Raw genomic sequence first — 18,763 nt, 5'->3', positions numbered from 1 at the left:
CAAAGCGGAGGGGGCAGGGAGCAGGCAGGGAGGCGGCAGTTTTCAAAGAGAGGCAACATTGCCCCTCTCGGGACGTTTGGCAATGTCTGGAATTACTTTTGTTTGTCATAACTAGGGGCAGAGGCCTAAGTACTATCACCTAGAGAGTAGAGGCCAGCGGTAACATCCAACAGGGCACAGGACAGTCCCCACAGTGGAAGACTCATCCAGTCCCAGATGTCACTAATGCCAAGACTGAGGAACACCGTCACATGGGAAAAACAGGAGAAATGTCTGGGAGGATGACAAATCACAGAGGGCTTTCAGTTACTGAGGCTACAAAAAGGCTGAGGATTGAGGCATTGTCCTATGGCTATTACACAGGGAGCAACAGGAAGACGTTGAGAAAGGCTCACATGGGTCTTCCACACTCTGTTCCTGCTGCCTGACACCTCTCCTGCACCTCCTCTGCCCTTGGCACAGTTGTCTCCTTTTTATTCCTGTGTGGCTCACCTTAAATGTTACCTACTGGAACGATCTTCCCAGACCTCCCAATCAAAATAAGTTCTCTTGCAGACTCCACACAATCATTTTCTCCCACAGTTCTCTCTTCTTTCCCTTCATAACTCTTACCATGATTTTGAATTCTGTGTTAAATATTTGAGTCCTGGTAGAACATCCGTCTTTGCATAAGTGGAGACCTTGTGTATCTGTTCACAACTGGGACACTCAACGTCAGAGTGCCTTGTGCACTGTAGTTGTTTGACACAATCAATTCAATTGATTAATTCATTTGCAGATTGACTATAGGGTGGAAGAGGGGCTAAGGGTAGGAGGTGAAATTGAAAGGGGAAAGAATTGCAGTCCTCTGGATTTCTTCCCTGCTTGTTCCTATGTGCACTCATATTCCTTCTCTGACTTTTCTGGCACCTGTACTTCACAGCATAACATACCAATTAGGGTTCAAGTGAAGAGATAAAACTCTTCAAGCTATTTTAAGGAAACATGGAATTAACAAAGAAAATCAAGTGAGTTCAGAATCAGCACAGAGCGAGTTCTGCCTGGGCATCCAGGAATGATTCCCAGAACACCATCCATAGTACTGGACCCCCACGCCCCCCTGCCCCACACACACATCCAATCGGGAAGCTAGAGTTCAGAGGTGAACTGGCCCAGTCTCTGGCTACAGGAACGCACCATCCTAGATATAATCTGGAGACCAGGAGCTACTGCCAGAACTCCAGAGCCATTCTGTGCCTTTTGGGCTGATCCCAGCAAAATGGATTTCTCCCAGGCTGTTGCCTCCTCTCCAAACTCAATCAGTTTTTCTTCCTAACTCAGTTTTGAATTCAGGTTTTGCACAAGCACACAGGACTAACTAAACCTAAATCTCAAACAGGAACCCAGCAGCAAGGAGCCTAGTAAACGGGTTTTTAGTTTTCCAGCCATGGCATCATCAACTCAATGGACATGAATTTAAACAAACTCAGAGAGATAGTGAAGAACAGAGAAGCCTGGCATGCTGCAGTCCATGGGGTAGCTAAGAGTCAGACATGACTGAGTGAGTGAACAACAAGAACCTCTGCGGTAGGGGATGGCACACTCATGAGAGGCGTGGACAGATGTGGAAAAGCAAATTTACCCTGGCAGGCACATGGCTGCCCCTATCAGACTGTAAACCCTCTCTGGTCATCAGTATCCTAATGTATTCATCTTCTCTCATTCAGCGGTGAGCATGTTCTCCAGACATGAATGAAACTGTGAAATGAACTGAACTCAATCAAAGGCGGGAAGCCTTCTCATTTTTTATAACACATTGTACTTTTCCTCTGACATATTGTATTTTGTATCTTAATTTGTGCTCACATTCATTTTCCTGTAGACCAGAAGTTCATCTCCCTGTCTCCACATTCATAACAGGTCATACATGTTTGTGGACTGAATAAAAAACATAAATAAGTTAGTGAGAAGAAGTCCTGAGCCCCCATGTAGCTAGAAGCAGCTCCCGGAATAGCCATGTCATGAATATTTTAGATTTCCTGCTCTGTGAAACCATCACCACTGCAAAGACCCACAGGACAAGGTCCCCGGGAATCTCCTCGGCTTCAGGGGACCTGGGTTCCAGGGCACCTCCAAAAGTTGGGAAAACATCCACTCCCATTAACGCAGCCAGTAAACACTTGTTAGATGCTTGCCCGATGCTAAGTGTGGCACCGCTGCCTTTCCCTATGCTATTCATTAACCATTTTCTGGCCAACAAGGGTGTGCCCGTGATCTCAACCTGAGTCACAGTGGAGCCCCGTGGATAACAGAGAGATTCTTACCTACCCTAGGAGAGGGGCTTTCCTGAGCCCTTTAGATTCTGAATGGCCTCCAGGCATCCTTAGCCAGGTTCCCTCACCTTGTCTATTCCTGACACATCTGGGAACAGACCAAGGTCCCCTTTCCAACCACCTGTGAATTGAAACACTAAACTCCACTCCACATGTTACCACATGAGAGTTTAGAGCTCTCACTCTCTCAACTCCCCTACACCTAGACAAGCCCCCGCCATCCCTCAGGCTCAACTGAACGCTGCTGCCCCAGGTCTTCCCCTGACCTCCCAGTTTCATACTCAGTATCTCCCTCTTCTGTTACACATTTTCACATGAAGCCACCTGAATCATCCCCACTAGATTATAAGTTCCACAAGGCCAGGCACCAAGTCTATTTGGTTTACCTCTAGATCCCCAGGTGGCTCAGTGGTAAAGAATCTGCCTGCAATGCAGGAGACACAGGAGACATGGGTTTAATCCCTGGGTCAGGAAGATCCCCTGGAGGAGGAAATGGCTACCCACTCTAGTATTCGTGCCTGGAGAATCCCATGGACAGAGGAACCTAGCAGGTTACAGTCCGTAGGGTCACAAAAGAGTCAGATACAGCTGAGTATGGGTGCATCTAGATCCCCAGCACCTAGATGGGGGCTGACACATACTAGATGTTTACTAAATGTTTGCTGAGCCCACTAACTTTCATCCTCAAATAATATTTACTTAATATTAATTCTCTACATAGCTCGATGGCTTACCAAACCTCTCTGTGAGAGAGTGTCACAACTCCGAGGGGAAAGACAGAGCAAGTAATGTAATTATTATTCTCCCTACTTTTCAGAAAGTGAAATATTACCCGAGGTAACTGATGTGTCTACAGTGGTGGAACCAGCATGAGAATTTGAATGCATATCTGCATTAATAAACCCTGGGTCATATACCATCTGTTCATCAGATGCTCTGGCAGCCAGGTGAAATGCTGGTAGCTAATGAAAGAAAGCAGGGGAAGGAACAGGGAAAAGCAAAAGCCAGGCCTCTAATCACTTTTCTTTCCTCTGGTGTCTGCTTGCTACCTAAACATGGTCACCCTGCCCATCTGGGGGCTGGGGTCCTCCAGCAGGGGCATGTCTCTCAAGGACCTGAGGCTGGGCCAGAGAGTTAGTGAGGTCAGTGAAGCCTCATCCTATGGGGAGGAGGGAGATGAGGGTGGGGCCACAGGGGCCCCCATCCATTATTATGTGTGTGCATACATTCACATCTGGACAAAACCCACACCAAGGTACATTTACATATAAACACTGCACAAACAGGTGCCTCACAGTATCATACACATACACATTGATAAGCAGTCATTGCCTACTCATACACACATTTAAACGTGCACCTAACATAGACATCCAACCACTAGTGTGTACATACCACAACTGAAGAGCACTTCTGTTGCACACCAAGCTACAAGCTTGGATATATGCATGTGTATGTGCAGACATAGCCCTGATGTATATTTGGACACATGCTCTTATGCACACACACACATAAAACTAAACACATACACATAATTCATGATCTCTCTGGAGCACCCTTACATTCAGTACACATGGAAAGGTACTCTGTTATAAGCTGTCACGTCCACAGTACTCTTAGATTCACAGTGAGACGCATGCTCACACACAGGACTCATTAGACACGTGCCACATACCCACACCCTTGCAAACGCCAGGATAAGGATCACTCTCCTGCACAGACATCTTCAAAAGCACTGACAAGTTCTACGCACGGTACGATCCATAGACACAATCAAGTTGTCACAGGAGCCGAAAGGTTTTTCCAATCAGAGCCCAAGAGTGCGCGGCCGCTCTGCGGGCCAGCCCACGTGACCGGGTGGAACGCTCTCCCGCCCATGACGGGATGGGAAAAGTATGCCTGGGGCGGGTGCCGGCTGGGCTGCAGCAGCGGGAGGCGGGACGGCCCAGAGCTTCGTGGCTGCAGACGCCCCTGGACGTGGCCGGCGGCGGTGAGGGTAAGTGTCCACACGCGGTCCGCCCGGCCCGCACCTCCGCTGCCCTCCGGCAGGGACATTAAGTGCGGGCAGGGAGCGGGAGAATGCACAATGACTGCGGGGGTAGGAGGAAGTGCGAGGGAGGGAACCGCCACCAGCCCCTCATCGCAGGCCGGGCAACCCGCAGATTCCTGGCTCTCGTCCTCTGCCTTATGAATTACAACAGGAATTGACATTTACTGAGCGCTTACAGAGCCTGTGGCAGGATCTGTGCTCAGTGGTTTTCTTGATAGTAATGGTAATAGCTCGACGGTTTGTTGAGCGCTTATTTTGTGCCAGGCCCTGCCAGCATCATTTCCATGACAACAGGTTATCCCCACCTGCAGAAGGGGCACCGGGTTCAGAGACAATAATGACTTGCTCAAGTCACACAGCTAGCCGTTGGTGGTAAAAGGATTTGAACCCTGGTAAGTCTGAGCCCAACACCTGAGCTAACAATCATAGTTACCTATCAAGTGCATTATTTCATTGACTCTTGACATTAATTAAATATATCATTCAGATGGGCAAGCTGAGATCTGCAACCCGCAAGCTGAGATCTGCACTCAGTTCTTCACAATGCTCTTCACTCTCCCTCCCTGCTGCCTCTCTCCAAGCCTTGTCTTATTTCCTTTGTTCTTATTTCTCCATCCCCACTGCCACTGCCCCTTTCTGGGACTGCTCCTCTCATGGCTCAGGTCAGGCCTTTGCACAACCTCAGCGCAATCCTCTGCTCTTTGACTGCAAAACTCTCCTGCGTCGAATCCTTCAAGGGTCCCCTCCTTAGACCTGCCATCTCCCAGAGACCCCACTGAACACAACCTTGCCTATCTTCCAGTCCTCAAGCCTTAGGGTTACCTTTTGTTTTAAATGACACAAAACAACATTTATCTTAAGAAATTCACACAGTATATAAAGGTGGAAAGTGAAAAGTAAAAACCCACACACCCTTTCCCAATTCTGGGAGGTAACCCCTTTAACAAGATGTGTGTCCTTGCAGAAATTTCATATATATATATATATATATATATAAAATCTGCCTATATATACACAATATAGATATACATCTCTATTTATCTGTATCTGTCTTGTTTAACTCAAAGAAGTCATACTTGACATTCCCTGCTGCAACTTGCTTTTTCATCTTTCTGTATCTGCATATCCTTTGTTCCTGTGTATAGTGTGCCATTACACAAACGAATTCTCTTTCACAAGTCTGGGGCATCTTGAAAGCCACTCAGCCTCCATGAGATATTCAGCGAGTTCCCCCAGGAAGTTACTTCTTTCTCTGCACATCCCTCCATTCTTTCTTATCTTGCTGTTCCTCCTCTCATCTTCACCTGCAGACTGGACATAGATGACTGGACCTTCTCTGCCACAGTCCCAGGCTCAATGCTTTCTACTCCCAAATGCTCATTGATAGCTTCCCCTACTCCTTCCTCCAGGTCAGAGGCCTGCTAAGCTGGCATTGCCTCCATGAGATAAACTGCTTCATAAGTCAGATTTCTGTTAATCAAGTTCTAATCTAGGTTTCACTTGTGAAGGGAATTCTATGCCAAATATTTTTTCAAGAAAATAATCTTCCTTTGGACTTGTGGATTGCTATAACTGGCTTATACTACACACACACACACACACACACACACACACTGGCTTATACTACACACACACACACACACACACAGTTGCCCAGTTAGTTAAGGCTTGGGTTCTGTCATAGCTTTGACCTGGGAAAAATGAGTTCACTTTTCTGAGCTCTGTATTCTCTCCTGCCAAATGGGGATGACAGAACCAGCCTCTTAGAAGTTTGGGGAAAATGAAAGGAGAAAATGAACATGAGAGCTCTGAAATAGGAACACACAACTTATATGGAGAACACATATGAAGAATACCCTCTTCCTCTAGATCAGGGGTTGCAAACTCATATGCCAACAGAGACCACGCATGATACATAAGTGAACAGGATGCATAGCATTTAGGAGTGGTGAGGACTGGACACTGAAGAACGTAGGTCCTGGGTATTAGTTTGCTAGGGCTGTCTTAGCAAAGTAACACAACTGGAGGGCTTAAACAACAAAAATGTATTTTCTCACAGTTCTGGAAACTAGAAGTCTATGATTAAGGTGATCGCAGATTTGATTTCTTCTGAGGCCTCTCTCTTTGGCTGGCAGATGCCTTTTGACTGTGACCTTACATGGTCATCCCTTGATCTGGGTGTTGTGTCCTAATCTCCTTTTATTATAAAGATATTAGCCATATTGGATTAGGACTCATCAATATGACTTTGACATTAATTACCTCTTTGAAGATCCTGTCTCTAAGTATAGTCCCACTCTAGGGTCCCAGGGGTTAGGATTTCAACACATGAATTTTGGAGAAACACAGTTCAGCCCATAACACCTTGTCCAAGAGGCAGTCAATTGGTGCCCTGCCAGAATGTTGCCAGGTCCTCCAGATCCTGAAAAACAGCTGGAAATCTTTTTTTTGTTTCAAACTAGTTTATTTAGGGATTCCATTTTCAGTCCACAATAGACTTTGTGTATTTCCCACATATTCTTCACTCATTAATTCATCTATTTCTGAAGGGTTATGGAGTGTCATCTTGATCAGCCAACCATCTTCATAACAAGTTTTGTTAACAAGTCCTGGGTTTGCTGCTAGAGCTTCATTAATTTCAGTTACTTCTCCTGATACAGGAGAAAAGAGTTCCATAGTAGCTTTCACAATTTCCAAAGCACCAAATTCCTGGTTTGTTCAATTTTGTCCCCAATTCAGGCAGATTACAGTAAACATCTCCCAAAACTTCCTGTACAAAACTGCTGATTGCCACTGCTCCAACACCATTTTCTGTTGTTACCCATTCATGTTTTTCTGTGAATTTCCACACCATCTTCAGAGCGGGGTCCCCAGGGCCATGGTGGGCAGGGCACGTTGGGTGCAGAGATGGTGCGCAGGGAACAGACCACAGCCTGAACACTCCGTACTGGCTGCTCACAGCGCCACGTTTGCAGGGGTGCCTGGAAATCTTTTTTTAACTGAAATACAACTGACTTAGGATATTAGTTTCAAATGTATAACACAGTGATTCCATATTTTTACACATTACAAAATAATCACAATAAGTCTAGTTATCATCTGTTACTATACAAGTTTATTACAATGTTATTGACTATATTCCCTAGGCCGCATGTTACATTTCTGTGACTTATTTATTGTGTAACTGGAAGTTTTTATCTCTTACTCTCCTTCACTTATTTCACCCATGTCTCCTCTGCCTCCCCCCGGCAAACATCTGTTTGTTCTCTGTGTCTATGACTCTGTTTGTTTTGTTATGTTTTTCATTTGTTTTGTTTTTTAGATTCCACATGTAAGTGAAAATCATATGGTATTTGTCTTCTCTGGCTGGCTTATTGCCTGTGACATAAAATCCTCTATGTTCATTCTAGGTCTATCTATGTTGTCACAAATGTCAAGATTTCATTCTTTTTCATGGCTGATAATATTCTATATCTTCTTTATCCATTTATCTATCAATGGACACTTAGGTTGCTTCCATATTTTGGCTATTGTAAATAGTACTACAATGAACATAAGGGTACACATATCTTTTCAAAGTGGTGCTTTTGTTCTCTTCAGATAAATACCTAGAAGTACAATTTCTGGATCATATGGAAGTTCCACTTTTAATTTTATTAGGAACTTCCTTACTGTTATCCACAGTGGCTGCACCAATTTACATTGCTGTCAACAATGTACAAGGGTTCCCTTTTCTCCCCATTCTGTCCAACATTTACATGTTGTCTGTTTGATAACTGCCATTCTAGCAACTGTGAGATGATATTATGGTTTAGATTTGCACTTCTTTGATGATTAGTGATATTGAGCATCTTTTCATGCGTCTATTGGCCATCGTTGGGAAAATGTCCATTCAGGTCCTCTGTTCATTTTTCATCAGGTTTGTTTTTGTTTGCTTGTTTGTTTTGCTGCTGAGTTGTATGAGTTCTTTGTATATTGTGGATATTAACCCTTTATCAGATATATTGTTTGCAAATATCTTCTCTTGTTCAGTTGGTTGTCTTTTCATTTTGTTGATAGTTTCCTTTGCTATGCAGAAGCTTTTTAATTTGATGTAGTAACATTTGTTTATTTTTACTTTTGTTGCCTGTGGCTGAAGAGACATACTAAAAAAATTATTGCTCAGAGTGATGTCAAAAAGCATACTACCTATGTTTTCTTCTAGGAGTCTTATGATTGCAAGTCCCACATTTAAGTCTTTAATCGTTTTGAGTTTATTTTTGTATATAGTATGTGAAAGTGGTTCAGTTTCTCAACATCAAGTTTGAAGAGGCTGTCTTTGTCTCATTATATGTTCTTGCCTCCTTGGTCATAGATTAATTGACCATACAAGTATGGGTTTATTTCTGGGCTCTTTATTCTGTTCCGTTAATCTAAGTGTCTCTTTTTTGTGCCAGAGCCACACTGTAGCTTTGTAGTATTGTTTGCAATCAGGGAGCATGATACTTTCAGCTTTGTTCTCCTTTTTCAAGATTGTTTTGGTTATTTGGGGTCTTTTGTGTTTCCATGCAAATATTAGAATCGTTTGTTCTAATTCTGTGGAAAATGCCATTAGTATTTTGATAGAGATTGCACTGAACCTGTAGATTACCTTAGGTAGTATCGTCATCTTAACAATATTAATTATTTCATCCATGAGTACTATATATCTTTCCATCTGTTTCTGTCATCTTTAATTTCTTTCATCAAAGTCTTATAGTTTCTAAGTACAAGCCTTTTACCTCCTTGGTTAGATATATTCTGTATTTTATTTTGAAATCTCGATTTTAACATAAAATCTCCCAAATTTTACATTGGCAACAATTTCAAAGTTAAAAATAAATAAATAAATGAATGAAAGCACAGTGCAGTCTGTGGTTTGCATAAGGCCATTGATAAGCCAGCTGGTCACCTCTTGTCTAGATTATAACTTCATCAGTGGCAGGACCATCTTCCACAGCTCTCAGCCAGAAGTCCTTGTACATTGCAATCTCAACAAAAAACTGATCATTGAATGATTAAATTCCAATTTTAGATCCTTGTTTAAAGTAGGGTACACCTATAGAAATCCTGCACCTTTGCATTCATGCCATGCCATAAAATCACCTCAACTGTTACAACTGCCTTCGATGCTGTTTATCCCAAAGCTCACAACTTTTCAACTCCTCACAAGGTCACTGTTCTCACCATTTTACAGATGAGGACACAGCAGACCCAGGTCTGCTCCTTTATCCTTCTCCCATTATATCTTTCATTGTCTTCAAATTTTATCATCATATCAGAATAATACCATTATTAATATTACTGAGGGCTTACTGTGAGCTATTTACTGAATGATCCTATTTAGTATTCACAATTACTCTATAATGAGGTATGAGCAATCAAATTATTCATGGAGACATTCCTAAAGTCCTCAAATAATTCAAATTGATGTAACTCAATACTCACCTGCTGAAGGATGACAGGTATTTCTGCTTACCTATTAGAATTTCTGCTTACCTATTAGAATATCCTTGCAAGGTTCTTGACAAATTTCACATATAAAGTGAAACAATAAATATTTCTATACCATGCTTTTTCAAATTTAATACTTCAAATAAGACCATACACATGGTTTTTCCTATTTCACAGACAAGAAAAGTGAGAGCTTAAATAATGTTACAGAGGTCAAACAGCTAGAAAATGACTGTTAACCACTTCTTAACCACCAGTCCAGCCGTGTGCTCTCAAAGGCTAGCATTGTGTCACACCTTTAAAGTTACCCTGAATGCCCATCATGGCCTGACTGGAAGTGAATTCCTAGAAACCAGCAAGCCCAAGGAAGTCAAGGAAACCAGTTTTTTCTCCCCAACCCCTCAGAGTACAGACTTTGTTCCTTTCCCTTAGTTCCTGAATCCTCAAGCATAGTCCCTTCCATACCATTCCAAGGGATCATCTAGTTCCCAAATTTCCTTCCTCTGCCTCTGTATGGTCCTGGATGCTCCTCTAGGGCTCCTAGATCAAAGAGAAAGGAGGAGCAAGGCTTGTTTCTCTCCTGGTCACATAGGTATGCCAGTGGGACCCTCAGTATAACCAGATCATGTGCCCTATAAGAGCAGCACCCACATCTTTCCATCTTCAGATCCCCAATGTCTAGGCTCCAACACAATAAGAATAAGCCACACCATTAGGCATCCTTTCTAAGTCACGGTACCAAGTATTTGCATACATGATAGCCCATTTGGCCCTCCTGTCAGTTAATGAGATCAACACTCTGACTGACTCCCCTATCTTTGTTCTGTGGAGCCTGAACATGCCAAATGGATCAGGGGTAGGGGGCCAAGCCAGACACCTCCATTCTTCCCTCTTGATGGAATGGCAGGAGTGAAGGCCAAGCCTCCATAGGACTCTCCTTAGGTAGCAAGAGACAGAAAAACAAACTATCTTACTTGAAAATGGAGAATTTATTAGGAGAATACAGAGGCTCCAGGTGAAATGCCACAGGACTCATGGAGAGGTGAGGGTAATTTTTCATTGATTCAGTTTCTGGTGGTGACAATTTTAAACAAGGTCTGAATTTTTGTATCATGTTTCCTTTCAACTCCATCATCAAAAAAAAAAAAAAAAATCCATCACCTTGTTTGCTTTTCAGAAGGACAGAATAGGCAATGCTTTTTTATCTCTTCCCCTATACCAGGCCTTACTCTAGGAAAATTAAATCCTTATAAAAGCCTTCTAAGTTAGGTACCATTATTATCCCCCCCCCCTCCATTTTGGAGGGGGGATAAGGATGAGGGAGGGAGCATAAGTAACCTGTAGAAGGACCCATAGCTAGTGGCCAGTGCTGCAAGTGTGAAATACACACTGGGCTTCAAAGACTTAGTGGTAATTAAAGAATGTAAAATGTCTCAACAACTTTTACACTGACTACATGTTGAAATGATGGTATTTGAGATATATTGGGCTAAAATAGCAAGAAAATTAATTTCATCTGCTTCTTTCTCACGTGGCGGTGAACCCAATTAAAAAGACACATGTGACTCATATCCTCCTCCTATTGGGCAGCACTTTGGAAGGCCACGTAGAGGGCAGAACTCAGTAAAAGCTGAACACAGGGCTCTGAACACGTTCGGGCCTCCTCGCCCGTCCTCACACCCTATACATCAGCTGCCTGCTTCTCTCACTAGGGTCTTTGGTCTCCAGGGCAGAGAAAGCTGTGGGTAGCACTGAAACAGGAGAAGGCAATGGCAACCCACTCCAGTGTTCTTGCCCGGAGAACCCCAGGGACGGGGGAGCCTTGTGGGCTGCGTCTATGGGGTCGCACAGAGTCGGACGCGACTGAAGCGACTTAGCAGCAGCACTGAAACAAGACGGCTTTGGCTTCAGCCGCCTCAGAGTCTGACTCCGACCGCAGCTGAGGTCCCATGTGAAGCAGCCTCGGGCCCAGAGAGCGGGCTGCACGCCCACCACATGTCACGCGTTTTGGTGTGTAAGAAATTGGCCCTATATGTCAGACTTGGTGGCATACTGCAGTGCCCGTCAAGCTGACTTCCGGTGTGCGGTCAGCGTTCCCAGCTGAGGCAAATCTCGCGAGAGCTGGCTCCTAAGCCTAGTTAGGAGTTTTGGCGGTGGACCCTTTTTATTCTCTAGACTGAGCCAAAAACAGGGGCAGAGGGTGGGAGAAGGAGAAAGCAGCAAATCAGATATTTTCGGAGGTCTCCTGGCAAGTAGGCCCCATGACTTTTAATCCTTTGTGTCTAGACTCGGTGCTGCAGTGTTTCCACATGGGCATCCGTCTCCAGATACCAGGAAAAGGGGGACCGGTTCCGTGAGCCCTATGGGAGGACCGGCAGCCAGCCCCTCTCTTCCCATCGGGCCTCTCTCAGCTTCTCAGAGAAGCTGTTTCCAATTTGCTTCCTGGAATTCAGGGAGGGCATGCAATGTTTTTCATCATGGAATTTCACTCCCATCAACGTGAATTTTCAACGAGCAAGTCCCACCCCATTCCCACCACCAGCCCTTTTCTTTAAACTGCAAACACAGGGATTTTCAGAGTCAGGTGTCCTTCCCCTGAAGCATTCCAGGGGCTTCTGCTGGGAGGTAAGGAAAGTGCTGCTGTTAGTTCCGCTGCAGTTGGTGGCAGTTATTGTTTTAAACAAGGCTCTGACTTTTGTATAACGTTTTGCTTTCAACTTTGGTTATCTTATTAGATTCTCAAAAGAACCCTGTAAGGCAGCCAGGGTGAGGGTTATGATCTCCATCTTACAGGTGAGGAAGTGGAGGCCCAGCTAAGAGGAAATGACTTTTCCAAAGCCACATGGCCAATGAGTTACAAAACTAGGACCGGGACCCACCTCTTCTGAATCCAAGACCAGTGGTCTCCTTGGGTTTCCCTCAGTAGCCAAGTGTGGCTTTGTCATCCTTTTGCTCCTGTTGCTCTTTTATTACATACGAGTGACCATTTCATTCAAGGCTGTTGAACAGCTGAGCTGAGCTCTGGGCACTGGTGACATAACAGAGAGCAAGATAGGCAGGGCCTCTGTATTCCTGGACCTTCCACTCTAGGGGGAAGACAGACAGCAGAAAGTTAATGAGCTGAGAAACAAAAAAGATATAATCACAACTTGGGCCAAGTGCTTTGGAAGGAAGATCAGGGTGGTCTGAGCAAACAGGCAGGGGTGGGCCTCTCTGAGGAGGCACTAGCCCTAAGACCGGAAGCATGAGACAGGCAGCTCTTTGAAGGCTTCCAAGGGAAGGCAGTTAGGCAGAGTTCAGAGTTCTCTTCAGCTGCTGAACTTTTACTTGGTCACACTTGGGACTAGAAGCTTTGAATGCATTAGCTGTTATTCCTGCGCAAACTCCATGAGTCGAGTATACTGTTATTCCCATTGGATAGTTGAGGAAACTAATGACTGTGTTTCCTACAGCTCCTGGCACTGAGAGAAACACCACCTCAACCTGTCAGCATGTCACAACCTAGCTAACAGGTCAAATTTATTTGAGCACAATTTATATCTTCCAGTCTCCAAGGAAGATTGTGCAAAACTCAGCTCAGCAGCCTCAAGGCCCAGACAAGTGTCTCTGGAGTTTGCACTGGCAGCCACATTCAGGTGGAGGCAGTGAGAGACCCATGTCCCCGCTGCTGGCCCTTCTCACGTCACTTTGTGAATAGAGGGCCCCTGGGAATGAAGCCCTGAGGACCATGAACAAGAGCAGGGAGGAGGTCCTGACAGTGGACCTCAGGCCGAGGCCCTTTAGCTCCTCCTGTTTTCTTAGAACATAAAGCTTTATGAATCATTAGCTACTTAACTGAGAGATGAGGAACTCAGGGACTGAGCAAATTAAAACCAGACTGAAGAACTTCATCCAAGTTCAGCACCTCATGATTCCATTTTAGGGGTTGAACCAACTAATATTGTTTTCCCTTCGGCAGGAAAACTACCATGCAGCCTTCCCTGTTCAACTCACACCAGCAAGGACAGTTTAGGAACTAAGAGAGTTTTTTTCAAAGGATGAGGAACGGGACTTCGCTGGTGGTCCAGTGACTAAGGCTCCATACTCTAAATTTCAGGGGCCCTGGATTCAATCCCTGGTCAGGGAAATAGATCCGGCATGCTGCAACTAAGACCCAATGTGACCAAATAAATAAGTAAACAAAATATAAGGAAGGACCAATACGTTTTTTTCTTACCAGTTGAACAGATATTTATGGAGTACCTGCCATGTGTAAAATATTCTGCAAGCCCTCTCCCCAGAGGAGGGGTGGAGCCCTGTGCCCTATGAGGTAAAAAAGAAGGTGGTGGAATGGAGCTTGAAGACCAAGGGGTGGGTTAGAGCTTGGCCTGAAGGGGAGGGGAGTGCAGGAAGAGAGGGGACTAGCCTGGGTTAGGATGGAGGCAAGGGGCCATTTCCTTTAGGTCCACATCAGGGGTTCCAATATTTGCTCTTTGCAGCCGGCAGCCACTGGAGTAAGACTGTTTGGAAAGTGATGTGGCTGAGTTACATTTGTAAATGATCCCTCTGGCTTGAGCAGGCGAATGGCCATCAGGGGAGCAAGGGACCTGGGCAGAGGTACTTGCCAGGTCTAAGCAGGGAATGAGCTGATGGTGCTTGGGAGGAGGTGCTTTCTGCACCCTCATCTTTTGGTTCAGCCCCTGGGAACACCCCATCAACCTTCCAAAGGGGCATCCCAATGGTGGGATGTCAGGGCTCAGGAGACTGCTCCTAATCACCTTGGCTAAGCCACGTTTGGGCCCCTCAGAGGACAGGAGTTTCCCTCAGATGTCAATCTCAAATATCCCGAGGGAGAAAAAGCATCACTTTTACATTTTCCAAATTATGTATTTTATATATGTGTGTATGTTTGGCATGTGTGTCTGTGTGTATAAAATGATATAATAAAAAGATATCAAAGAAATTTCTCTATTGCTGTGCATGGCTTTGGCCTATGCTTTAAGGTCTCTGCTATGATTTGGGATATTTAGGAAGAAAAATCTAAGAAATGCTGACATAATGGAAAGCATTTGCGCATTAGGGTCAGCCAAACCCAAATTCAAATATAACTTCTGCCGCGAACTAGTTGTATAAACACGAGCAAATTAGCCTCTCTGAGTTCAGTTTCCTCTTCTATAAATCAGAGAAGGGAAAAAAAAAATAGCAGAGAAGAAAACAAGGTGTAGTAGATTACACGTCGTCTCCAGAGCCTGTCAGACTTGGGTTCAAATAGTCTCCCCAGAACTCAAATTGTGTGATTTGGGGTAAATCATTTCACTTCTCAGAGCCTCTGTTTCTTCCAATGAAAAATGAGACAGTAAGTTTACTGCCTTGTAGGGTTTATTGTAAACTTCAAATAAAATAATTCCAGTAAAGAGCTTTGCACAGTGCCAGGAACTTTTTAGGTGTCCAGTTAAGTCAGTTTGCCTCTGTCTCAGTTTCCCTCTCTGTAACCGATCAGGTTGGATTGGATGGTCCCTTGAGGCTCTCCTCAAGTTTAATTCTAAATTTTTAAAATATATTTATTTTTAATTGGAGGATAATTGCTTTACAATGTTGTGTTGGTTTCTGCCATACATCAACATGAATCAGCCATAGGTATACATATGTCCCCTCCCTCTTGAACCTCCCTCCCACCTCCCACCCCATCCCTCCCCTCTAGCTTGTCACAGAGCACTGGTTTGAGCTCCCTGTGTCATATAGTAAATTCCCACTGGCTATCTATTTTTAGAAATAGGGAACGCTTCACAGATTTGCATGTCATCCTTGTGCAGGGGCCATGGTAATCTTCTCTCTATAGTTCCAATTTTAGTATATTTGCTGCCAAAGCGAGCACCTAAGTTTTATTTTTAAAACTCAGCAAGAGTTCACTTGTCTGGATGCCTAGGCACTTGTCCATTCTCCACGCACTCACCCCTAGTTTTTTCACCACTGTGGTGTGGAGAGTAGGCTGGGAACAGGGCTGTGTGGAGCTGGTTGTTTTGGAGGAGCCGCAGAGGGAAGGAAACTCTCCTCTCCCTCCCTCTGGGTTTGGAGTCAGAACCTAGTCTCCCCGCCTCTATTTCCAAAACAGTTGCTGGCTGGAGCTGCAGGAACCTTCATGCTCCAGCTCAGAGAAATCCCTTCCTCCCGTCCAGAGCCCCATGCCTCCACCCAGCCCTTGGGGCCTGCCCTGGGCCAGCTTCACTGAGCCAGATCCCCTGCTGTCCACAGAGGCTGGAGAGCGGAGCCTGCTCCCTCTTGCCGGGCTTGTGTGTCCGGAGTAGAGATGAGAAGCAAGAGGGGAGCCAACCTGAAGCACAGGGTTCCCCTTTCACCTTTCTCTCTCCTCTGACCTTCTGTCTTTCCTGCCTGTCTTACAGACTCTCTCATCTGCCTGGAAGACTTGCTCCCACCTGCTTCCTTCCTTCCTTCCTTCTTCCCTCCTTCCCTCGTCCAAATACCTGCAGGTTGCAACTTTTCAAATTATTTCAAATCTGCTTTGAGAAGTGGGTTTCTCTTCTGGGGTCTCAGATGTGTCCCAGCTCACAAGTAACACCAAGACTAGTTTTGCAAGACTCCTGTCAAGCAGACAAGGGAAGACGATGGAGCCTGGGGACTCTAGGACACAGTTTTCCAAAAGTATATCAAACATGTAAGTTTCCACCACGTTTCCTAAGTCTACCTCCCGTCTCTACCACTGACTACATGGCCCATGTTGAGCACAGTAGGCACCAGAAGACAGCAGCTTAATTAAACTGCAGCTTAATTTTTGCCTCCCTCTGCTCCTTTATAGGGATTTCCCTATAGCTCAGATGGTAAGGAATCTGCCACATTGCAGGACACCCAGGTTTAATCCCTGGGTCAGGGAGATCCCCTGGAGAAGGAAATGGCAACCCACTCCAGTATTCTTGGGTACTATAATGCTCCTTTATAGGGCTTCCCAGGTGGCACTAGTGGTAAAGAACCCGCCTGGCAATCCAGGAGCCATAGAGTTTGATCTCGGGGTCAGAATATCCCTTGGAGGAGGGCATGGCATCCCACTCGAGTATTCTTGCCAGGAGAATCCCATGGACAGAGGAGCCTGAAGGGCTCCAGTCCATAGGATCGAAGAGTCAGACACAACTGAAGCAGCTCAGCACACATGCCCCTTTATAATTTAGCCAGTGAAGGTGTTGCAGAAACCAGTACTCGAGAAACCAAGCACCACACTTGGAGAGTTGGAGAACTCAGGTCTATTATGCCAGCGGGCCCAGAGGAGTTAACACTCCAAGCTCTGAGCCCCGAACAAAGTTACAGAGTTTTTATACATGGACAGGCATGATTAAGCAGGTTTTCAGGTTTGCAGGGGCTAGGACAATTGCAAAGAGCAGGACAAGGGTGAGTGAGATAAGCTCCAGTTCCTAGTATTGTGAGTCCCCACTTTCTGAGGCTTACATGATCTAGACTTTGCAAGGAGCAAGCTGAGTTACAGAGGCAGAAGGCAAAGGAGGTAAAATTTTAACTTTTCCTCTCCAAAGGTGCTCCCCCTTCCGCCTGACAGTCTACTCCCAGGTAATCTGCTCTTCAGTCATCATTCAAAGGTGAGGCCTCCTCCTGTCCCACAGTGCAGCCATGATGCTGGCTGGGACACCTTAGCTAACCTCTTTCCAGGTTGAAGGAAGGAGCAGAAGAAGCACTAATGGGACAGATGGCAGGGGTGGGTGTGGTTCCTGTTTCATGGCTGGGATAGGGCTAAGCTCCCCTGGACCCGACAGAAACGATGATGTCTCTTTCTTGGGGGTACCTTCTGTGGGGGTCCTAGGGTGTTGCCAAGTTAAGCCCTCTGACTGTAACAACAGTGAAGCAGTCTGTCACACTTTCATTTTGCAGGCAAGTCCAGGCTTCTCGTTTCCAGATAACCCTGCATGATTATCCCTGCTGGGCCCCTCACTTCCTGTCCTGGTCCCTCTGGCCCAGGCTGGCTCCTACTGCAGAATGTCTCGTACCTTCCATGTACCAGGGAGGGTGAGAAGGCAGTCTGCTCCCTCCTGTGCCCCAGAGAGCTCTCTTCCTCCTTCCATGCGGCAAGCAGCTGCTCTCCCAGCCGCCAACTTGGCATGCAATCCTCAGATGCATGTCCACAGGTCTCCCCCTCCCAGCCTCATGGGTGGCATTTTATATATATATATATTTGGTTGAGCCAGGTCTTTGTTGTGGCGCGTGGGATCTTTAGTTGCAGTATGTGAACTCTTAGCTGCAGCATGTGGGATCTAGTTCCCTGACCAGAGATCTAACCTGGGCCCCCTGAACTGGGAGAACAGTATCTTAGCCACTAGACCACCAGGGAATTCCCAAAGTTTGCCTTTTAAAATCCAAGAGTGCCCAGAGTCATGAAATGAGCTCTCAAAACCATTCCTTTGGATTTCCCTGGCGGTCCAGTGGTTAAGAATCTGCTTGTCAATGCAGGGGTCATGGGTTTGATCCCTGGCTCAGGATGTCCCTCAGGCCCTGGGGCAGCGAAGCTCCTGAACAACGGCGACTGAGCTGGAACTCTAGAGCCACACTCCTGAGCCTGCTCCTCAACAAGAGAAGCCAGCACAGTGAGAAGCCTGTGAACTGCAACTAGAGAGTAGTTCCAGCTCGCTGCAACTGCAGTAAGCCTGTGCCTAGCAATGAAGACCCAGTGCAGCCAAAAATAAGTGAATAAATAAAAAGAAAGAAAAAGAACTTTAAAAACAAAACAAGAAAAAAAGGTCCTCCTTTGCCAGTTCTTCACTTTGGCCTGACCCCTGGATTGAGCATGCAATATGTCCTCTCATATGTCCTGGTGCCCAGATGAAAATATGGATTTTTAACACACTCTTTCTATCACCCACTAGGTCTTTCTTTTCATCCTCTCCAAAGGACTAGATCCCCAGGGCTAACTTGTGCCCTTGTTGAGTCCCTTTCC

The 18,763-nt window shown here is 45.5% G+C and overlaps 1 protein-coding gene and 1 non-coding gene across 4 annotated transcripts in view; one reads left to right on the top strand and one right to left on the bottom strand.

The window, feature by feature from the left end:
- Nucleotides 1–18,763, top strand: part of C1QTNF2 (C1q and TNF related 2) — a 58,818-nt gene that overhangs the window by 32,440 nt on the left and 7,615 nt on the right. Inside the window, exons 1-2 of one of the 3 annotated variants that reach the window (XM_043913457.1) lie at nucleotides 4,244–4,308; nucleotides 17,352–17,414. The exons of 1 other annotated variant lie outside the window; for it this stretch is intronic. Coding sequence is in view for 1 of the 2 variants with exons in the window: in XM_043913458.1 (XP_043769393.1) it covers nucleotides 4,189–4,308 (120 nt within the window). In the remaining variant the exon portion in view is untranslated. Of the gene's footprint in view, nucleotides 1–4,168; nucleotides 4,309–17,351; nucleotides 17,415–18,763 lie in introns of those variants that run through there. One more of the 3 variants, XM_043913458.1, reaches the window with a different exon arrangement.
- Nucleotides 15,582–15,684, bottom strand: LOC122701107. The gene has a single exon (XR_006342955.1). It is a non-coding gene; the product is annotated as a U6 spliceosomal RNA (small nuclear RNA).

This window comes from Cervus elaphus, chromosome 9 (genome assembly GCF_910594005.1).
Source record: "Cervus elaphus chromosome 9, mCerEla1.1, whole genome shotgun sequence".
Classification (NCBI taxonomy): domain Eukaryota; kingdom Metazoa; phylum Chordata; class Mammalia; order Artiodactyla; family Cervidae; genus Cervus; species Cervus elaphus.
This window is presented reverse-complemented; position numbering and strand designations above follow the sequence as displayed.